This window comes from Sodiomyces alcalophilus (assembly GCF_042370955.1).
Source record: "Sodiomyces alcalophilus JCM 7366 unplaced genomic scaffold ACRALscaffold_6, whole genome shotgun sequence".
NCBI lineage: Eukaryota > Fungi > Ascomycota > Sordariomycetes > Glomerellales > Plectosphaerellaceae > Sodiomyces > Sodiomyces alcalophilus.
Window position 1 is genome coordinate 1,694,193 of NW_027263537.1, and position 7,660 is coordinate 1,701,852.

Genomic DNA, 7,660 nt, shown 5'->3' on the forward strand with positions numbered 1-7,660 from the left:
GAACGGAGGGCCGAGAGGAGGGGGTTGGAAGCGACGGCGCCGAGACGATGGCGGGGTCAATAATATGGGACTGCGCGGGGCACATACGAAGTAATAGATGATGTTATCATCAGGTGGCCCCCGTTGGCGTACAGCCACTGAGGTCAAGGTACTCCGTATGCTGTACACACCTGGCACATGGCAAGTACGTACTGTGGTGCCTCGGCGGCCCGTGACGGAGCGTCGTTATAAGTCACGTGTCATAGGTACGCGTAGGTTGGTGCTTTTGGTTCAAATCGTCTCGTTTCACAAACCATTGCCGCTGTAATCAAGATGCGGCTTTCTTTTTGTCGTCAATAGGGGTTAGATACGGTTCTCATTGAAATGGCGGATCTCAAAGACCTCCAAGCGCATAACCAAGCGAGACAGAAAAGCACGTGGATGAGGGGCTAAGGTAAGGACGCCTAGGTACTGAGTACATACGGCGTACTTAGTAGTTCCTCGGGGAAGAATGACGCCAGTCACCGGAAGATCTTCGGCTCCGAAGGGACGGGTTAGGGGAGGAAGCATCTTATAGGCAACTGCTTAGAGATATCCCTCAATTCACGCAGCACCATCGCACGAAATGACCCACCATGCTTGGTTATATGCGGGATTTGGTCTCAGCGTCTGCCAAGTAACGATTTGACTCTTGGTCCTACCCTGCTCCATTCCTCGGGAGCTACAACGCAGGCAGGCTTTGCTCTTAGTCGCTATCCATATTGAGGCCGACGTCAGTCGCACCCGTAGCGTAGGCAGCGGGCCGTTGTGAAGAATGTCGGGCTCCCGAAGGCAAGCCGCAACGGGTCCCCAAGGGAATGCCGTTTGACGTGCTCCTCTGCATCACGGCCCCCAACCGGGGAGTTGTTGGACTGGGCATTGTTAGTGTCGCATACCGTAGGTACCGTCGCTGCTACGCCGTATGTGGTCCATACAAAGTCGTACCTTGGCAGTGGAGTCGTTGCCTCCAAGTTTGCAAGCGGGTCATAGTGGTAATTAATAGAGAAGGGTGTCGAGAAATCAGGCACCGCAAGTCCGCCTCAAGAGCCATCCCACCATGTTCCATAACAAATCTGACCCAAGGCGGAATGTGGGATGAGCGCATAGGTATGTCTACTATTTACCCCTTTACCAAGCATCATCGTGCCACATTGACACAATCCCATCCATCATCGTTTGCATGCAGCCGTAGAAATGGAGCGCACAAAACAATCCCGCCTTTCACCTTCAACATGCTGAAATAAGTTACCAAATACCAAAAAAAATGTAGTGTCAAAAGCCATGTCCTCGTCTCGTCTTTCTCCCCCCGACATGTCCAGCCTTACCTGCTCGCCCTCTCGTCTTCAATATCTCTCCGTAGCTGCTCCAGCACCTGGTTCCTAGAGCTCAGATGAGCCTCGAGACCCTCGACCTGCTCGCGCACGGTCTGCAGGTCCTCCTGGATCCCCTTGAGGCTGCTGCCGACCTTGCTCTTCCCCGTACCCTCCTCGAGCTCCCGCATCTCCTTGCGCTTGTAGTCGAGCAGCTGCTCCAGCTCGCGCTTGACGAGGGCGGGCCTGGAGTCGCGCTTGCCACCTTTCTTCCGCTCCACGTCGGCCTCCACCCGCGCAATCTTCTCCTCGAGCTCCTGCAGCTGCCGCTTGAGCCGGACCTCGTCCCACTCGGCGTCTAGTTTCCCCGAGCTAAAGTCGGTGCCGCCCGTCTTGAAACCGCTGCGGCCCAGCCGGGTCAGGTACTGGTCGCCAAACTTGGTCTTGCGGCCCGTCGTGGTCGAGTCGTCGGCTTTGGTCGCCCAGCGTGACGCGCCAGGTCGGTTGCTGTCGAGCTGGTAGTCGATCTTGTTTCTCTCAAAGCTGGCCCGCAGGGACGCGGGCACTGTCCGGGGAATTCGGTAGCCCTCGTGGCGGTTGTTCAGGATATGGAGAAAGGCAAGGCAGGCGTCCTTGTTGATGGTAGAGCCGGCCGAAGGGTTGATGAGATTCCAGGCGGACCTGATGTCGGTGTCTGGGACGTCGAGCGATTCGTAGAGGTCTTGGAGCGATTCGACTGATGAAGAGAATTCCTGGGTTAGCGTGGCTGCCGCAAAAAGACAATGTATGTTCTGTCGCCTACAAGCTATCTCGCCTCGCATGTCGCGGTTCTCCTGGTATATCGCGTCGTATTTGGCCTTGTCCTGCGGGCTCATATACCAATCGAAGCCATCTTTGAGGCCCGGTGTGTCCGAATCGTCGTCAGCAACCTGCTCAAACTGCGGCTGGCTCCCCGTGAGGGCTTTTCTGGCCTGTATGAGGTGCGCTTTTGACTCGGGAATGAGCCAGTTGGGGATAATCGAGGGGACATCGGAGTATTCCTGGTAGCAACTGGGTCAGCCCGTCGTCATTCGGCAGGACCAAAAGACGGTCGGCGGGGGAAGAGTTGGTCCTACGCCATTCAGTATGTCAAAGATGATGCGCATGGCTACGCAGAATTCTTCAAAGTCGAGGTTCCCATCGTTGTCGATATCCGCAAGATCCCAAACCCGCTCGAGCTGCGTATCGCTGAGGCCGCTGTTCTTGAGGACGGGAGCAGCCTGTTCTCCCGTCAGGTATTTGCCGCCACCGGACCGTGTCGCGAAGATGTTCCAGTAAGTTTCAACTTCCTGGGGCTCAATTCGGGGCGCCATGGCGTTGGGGTTTGTTCGCCACGGACTCGAGGGTGGGCTGTATGCTCGACTGGTCGACGGTGGCCGATGGATTGGGTGAGACGCCGCGGCACTGGACGTTGGCTTTTGGGGTAGTTCCAGGAGTGCTCAGCAGTAGCAGTCGGCTGTCATTAGGGATTCGCGCTTTGGTGGTTAAGGGACCAGAGGAAGAAAGACATGCGTCGTCGAGCCGAATGTGTCGGGTATCTGGACTGTTTGGACTGTTACCAAGTCGGTCGCTGTCGGGGATAATCCTAAAGAAGACGTAGGTACTTGAAGAGGTGGCACGAGCAGCCTGCAAGTAAGTACTATTCGTAAGTAATTACCTGGGTACACTCCATGATGAGGTACTCTACCTGTGCGCCCCACAGAAGACATCGTGGCGGCTGTACCTACCCACGTCAACTCGTGTGGCTGGGCAGCGTATTAATAAGCGCTCAAGCAAATCTCGACTTCATGTGATGTTGAAGTGATGATTTCAACCACATCTTTCAACATTCCCAAGACTGGTCATGGCAGCAAATTTGTGGATTATTCTCTCGAAGCTATAGCTATCTCGCACGGAACGACGATCCAAATCTGGCCGTCTCAGTTATGCTAGTCCGGCCTCATAGGCAAACGCCAAATTCTCCTTACTATCCGAGTTGACTACCCAAGAGCCGAATAGAGACAGCCAAATGAGCCAAAATTCATGGGACTGTCAAAATCTCATCCCCGCTTCCTTCCTTATGCGCCATGTGCTTTGCGCTGCAATACCGTGAGGGGCACCGTCACCCAATGATGCCAAAGAAAACAAAACCCATAGCTAGTCCGTCAAAGCGAGTTCCGTAACGCCCAATCGATCGATCTTATACCCGTCGCTCTATTCCGTCGGCTTCTCGGCTTTTAAATCGCAGTCCATCTGTTCACCGTGGCGTTTCTGGGACTCGGCCTGGTCGCCCTCCGCTCGCTGACCTTCAGGACGTTGATGGCCACTCAGGGGGGTGCCGCTGGGGAAATGTCCCGGTTGAGTGCTGGTGGCACGGCTGCCCGTAGAACCCGCCGCGACTTTATTTCGCGAGCCACGGGGTCGACCGCGTCCCCTGCCCCGACCGCGGGACCCGGACTCCGTCTGGACATCAGATCTGCGGTAGCGGCCGCGACGGGCGCCACCACGATGGCTGCCCGGTGTCTGGCCAGTGCCGCGTGTCCTCTGGCCGGAACGTCGCTTGTTCGGGGGAGTATAATCGTCGTCGTCTTCGTCCTCGCATAGGCTGCTCAAGTCGCCGCCGAACAGCTTCTCTTGACGTTCGCGGTACAGGTTCTTGGGACTCCCCTCAGACTCGTCGCTATCCCCGGACTCTTCGCTAACCCCCCTTGCGCCTGTGTCTTTGTGGCCTTTTTGGAAGGGAGTCCGGCTAATGGATGGGCCGGACTGTGTCTCTTGATGCAAGTAGGACAAAAAGTTCCTCGCCGCCTCGCTTCTGCGTTTCTCTCTGTCCTTGAAGGCCCCACGGGAAGCGGCCTGACCCTCTGGTTTAAACGCTAGGCGGTGCCCGAATTCGTCCACGGGCTCCTTGTACAGAAGGCGGGGGTCGATATATTTAACTGGACGAATGTCGTTCGTCTTGATGCGGGTTCCCGCTTCTTGTATGCGGTGCAACAACTGCGAGGATTCCCTTCCAGTGCTGGGTTCCTCTTCACGGGCGAACGTCTCTTCGTCATCGGTTTCGTCGTCATAGTCGAATCCGTCTTCAATGGGAGTTGGCGCCAGTGGGCCCCCACCCAGGAACAGGTCTGGATGGACGTCGATTTCACCGGTCAAGGCTGCCTCCCAGTCGAGGCGCATCCCGAAGAAGGCCCAGATTTGTTCCTCGAAGGGGAGATAGATGAAATCGCCTTGGGGCCCGACCCATTCACGCACACTGTCGATGTGCACGTGATTGTTGATCTTCTGGAGATACCAGACCGCCCTATTGATATCCTCATCGGTGACGAGGTCGGTCGGGAGCGGCGCTCGGTAGAGCTCCGTGATATCGTCCAAAGTAGTGAATAGCCTCAGGGCCTCATCCGCGTGTTTCTCGTGGCTGCTGGTCGTGTCTTTCAGAAAAGCCTGCAAGTAGCGCAGGTACGTCTTGAAGAACTGATACAGGTCCTCGCGCGGCAGGGCAAGTTGCTCGACCCAAGCAATTGCGACGCCAGTGCCAGTGCCTTCGGATGTCGTCTTGACGAGGATCCATTGCGCAGTCAAGGTCAGCTTGTTCCAGTAGTCGATAGGCCTATCGCCTGGGTCGAATTGTGGCCGATCGAAGAACGAGCCCACGGTTTTGGTGGCCATCTCTGGGAAATAGAAGATGAGCTTTCTCTTTAACCGTTCCCGGTCATCCAAAGGACGGCCTGGAGATCCTTTTGTTACAAAGTATTAGCTGCGCGCATTGTTAACGGCTATGTTCAGGCCTTATCACTTACTGTCAGAAGCCATGAGCATTCTCAACCACTGCCTATCACGACGGCGGCGGAGACCCTTTTCACTTTGCCTGCCAGGCATGGTAGGAGCTATATGTATATCAGATATATGTGTTATCACATACCAGAATCATCACTTACTACGCGAAGCCATGTTATTATTGCTTCTCTTTTTTGCTAGAGTCGTGTTGTTGTTTGCATGATGAGTTGGCTATAGGCAGAAACAAAGCTAGGCGCGTACTTTCTTTTCCTTCTTCCAGGATATTGTTGTGTAGGTGATATGGGAGGGCAACAGTGCATAGTTTGCATACAAGGCAGGTGCATGGCTTCCATATCATATCGAGATATCATGGGGCAGGTGCGCAGCCGTGGTTCCATACCTACTTAGGTGATTTAGATGCCAATGTAGGGGACGACCACCTCGTACGCACTGTACAGTTACAGCTCTTTATGCCTATTCCATTGTTTTGCTTGTCTTTGCAATATTCATCTGCCCTATATCCATCCTCTTCTCCTTCTCCTTTGCCCAGGTGTCTAGATATCCCAGCTCTACCTGCACCGGGCCTCGGACTCTGGAGATAGTTTATCATACTCGGTATCATGTCCGCTGTTTTCCCCATGCCCGGTTTGTTCATATATCTTGTCTACGGCGTCCAGTGTGGCCTTTCTAACAATGTCAAATTCAGGGGTAGCTCGTGAAAAACATAAGGATACAAGAATGTCATACAGCCTAGAGGATCAATCCCCTAAAAGACTCTGGAGAAGAACATGTCGACGGACTGAGAGTTTGTAACGTGATTCAGAGAACCCTCATCAGAGCAAATGCCGGCCCGCCTCCTTGCTTCCCCCAGTTCGTCACGTGTAAACGCAGGCCATTAGGCATGAAGTTCTTCCCGTGAGAACATCACATGAGACCGCCGTAGAGTAATTCAAGCGACGTGACTGCCAGGCTGTACTAGACCAATGATGCGGGACAGTAGTCTCGGTAGAGTATGGCCCCAAAAGAGACTGAACTCTTATCATGAGAAGTGTACCAATGCGGGCCATAATGGCTGTCTTCTAAGAAGCCAATCTAACGCTCTAGAGAACGGTGTAATGTCTTTCTATTAATGCCAAGTACCACGCAATCCCTCTCTGTGCAAAAGGCATCAGTTCGTTTCAATATCAGAGTCCTACCTTAAATTTCGTCCGTCCAAGTTTAAAGAATGCTAGTCGCAATACCAAAATGCCTTACAACCTAAATTACGCCTTGCTCCTGTGTCATGAATGTCGCGTGAACCCATTTCCATCACCCTCCGGCCATGCTGACTTAAAGGAAAGAAGAGCCGCCAATACACGTAGGTTGAAGCAAAAATTCCATCAAAGCATGGCCATCTGGTGATCATCGGCAGCATCGGTAAAAGGGGTGAAACTCCTGCCCCCGAATCGCAGGAAGTCATCTTGTGTTGACCGCTTGCCCCCCTCCATAGCAGCATCTTCATCATCGCCAAAGGTCGCCTCGATACCCCGCTTGCGTGGGCCAGCCCCGAAAGCGAAACGGGTAGAATCAACCTGACGGGCCTCTTGTTGCGACGTAGAGACCGCATTATTCGCTTTGAGGATATCCTCCCAGGCGGCAAGCAAGTGCTTCGGCTCCGCACTCAAGGAGGCGGAAAGACGGTGAATGTTGAGAAAGCAAATAGCCTCGACGACCCCGACGTTGAACATGGCCATGATGTAGGCCGCCACGACTACTGCGGAGCAATCATTTCCCGTCTCGCAGACGACGAGGACCCGGCCGCGGGTGGGACGTGCCGAAAAACCCCCCTGGCGCGCAACGGGGGGCATATCCGGCTGGCGGTGGAATGCGAGGATGTGGTCATTGATCTTTCGGATGGTGTTAAGAAACGCCGCGGCGAGGTTATGGGCGTTCTTTACTTCGACGCACTCGATGCTGATGCCGAGGTCGCGGGTCGCGGGCGTGAAGCCAACGTTGAGGAAGGGCATGGAGCGGACACAGCCGTCGGCGGCGTGGCGAACGGCGAGAACCATGGTGATTTCTTCCTTCTGTAGAAAGTTGCGATCGCGGGCGACGGACGAGGGCCCTAAGTAGAGCCAGTCGAGGATGCGCTGAGCGTTGCGGCGGCTCTCATACGACCAGGCATCGGTGGGATCGTTATCTGCCGTCTGAGGTGTGTGGCCGTCCGTGATTATGGACATATCATCCTGCGTGAGGCCCAGGGCCGCAAGGCTGGCGTTTGACGGTTGGATTCGCATCAGTCGATGTGAATAGAGAGGTATGTGGATGTGAGGTGGACTAGGAGGTCTCTGTGTGTACGGAGCCGTAGCCGTGGCGGAAGAGATGCCTGGAGATATGAGTTGTTGCATTGTCGGAGGGAGGACGAGCCAGAGTGGAAAATAAGGAAGGATCGAGAAGAGGGAAGTGGCTGTTTTGTAGGAAAACCGTTTGAATAAGTGAAGGAAAGAGCATCAACACAGTACCTGCCTATTGTACGGGCCTCCAAGGCGCGCTGATGG

At 54.6% G+C, this 7,660-nt stretch overlaps 4 protein-coding genes across 4 annotated transcripts; 1 reads left to right on the top strand and 3 right to left on the bottom strand.

Moving 5' to 3' along the window:
* Positions 1-600: 600 nt before the first annotated feature.
* On the bottom strand, positions 601-2,961 carry ACRALDRAFT_1042105 (uncharacterized protein). Its single transcript, XM_071015245.1, has 3 exons — positions 2,444-2,961; positions 2,131-2,368; positions 601-2,064 (listed from the first exon to the last, which is right to left on the bottom strand). Exons 1-3 carry the CDS (start codon positions 2,678-2,680, stop codon positions 1,340-1,342), a joined length of 1,200 nt encoding a protein of 399 aa, XP_070873485.1. The 5' UTR covers positions 2,681-2,961; the 3' UTR covers positions 601-1,339.
* A 599-nt stretch (positions 2,962-3,560) lies between these two features.
* ACRALDRAFT_1070240 (uncharacterized protein) lies at positions 3,561-5,467 on the bottom strand (the record flags this gene model as incomplete). The annotated part of the gene is made up of 4 exons (XM_071017747.1): positions 3,561-5,074; positions 5,147-5,233; positions 5,269-5,283; positions 5,455-5,467. 4 exons carry the CDS (start codon positions 5,465-5,467, stop codon positions 3,561-3,563), a joined length of 1,629 nt encoding a protein of 542 aa, XP_070873486.1.
* On the top strand, positions 5,343-6,324 carry ACRALDRAFT_2021237 (uncharacterized protein; the record flags this gene model as incomplete). Its single annotated transcript, XM_071020055.1, has 8 exons — positions 5,343-5,349; positions 5,419-5,511; positions 5,582-5,673; positions 5,726-5,799; positions 5,830-5,838; positions 5,928-6,038; positions 6,103-6,197; positions 6,296-6,324. The coding sequence occupies 8 exons, from the start codon at positions 5,343-5,345 to the stop codon at positions 6,322-6,324; spliced, it is 510 nt and encodes a 169-aa protein (XP_070873487.1).
* On the bottom strand, positions 5,887-7,608 carry ACRALDRAFT_1063292 (uncharacterized protein). The gene has a single exon (XM_071016768.1). It carries the CDS (start codon positions 7,508-7,510, stop codon positions 6,503-6,505), a length of 1,008 nt encoding a protein of 335 aa, XP_070873488.1. The 5' UTR covers positions 7,511-7,608; the 3' UTR covers positions 5,887-6,502.
* Positions 7,609-7,660: the final 52 nt, after the last annotated feature.

Bases quoted from the DNA above. Each gene is read 5' to 3' on its own strand.
- ACRALDRAFT_1063292 (XM_071016768.1), bottom strand. From the start codon at position 7,510: ATGCAACAACTCATATCTCCAGGCATCTCTTCCGCCACGGCTACGGCT.
- ACRALDRAFT_1042105 (XM_071015245.1), bottom strand. From the start codon at position 2,680: ATGGCGCCCCGAATTGAGCCCCAGGAAGTTGAAACTTACTGGAACATC. The intron at 2,369-2,443 runs GTAGGACCAACT...AGTTGCTACCAG, and splicing joins TCTTTGACATACTGAATGGC to GAATACTCCGATGTCCCCTC. The intron at 2,065-2,130 runs GTAGGCGACAGA...TCTCTTCATCAG, and splicing joins CATGCGAGGCGAGATAGCTT to TCGAATCGCTCCAAGACCTC.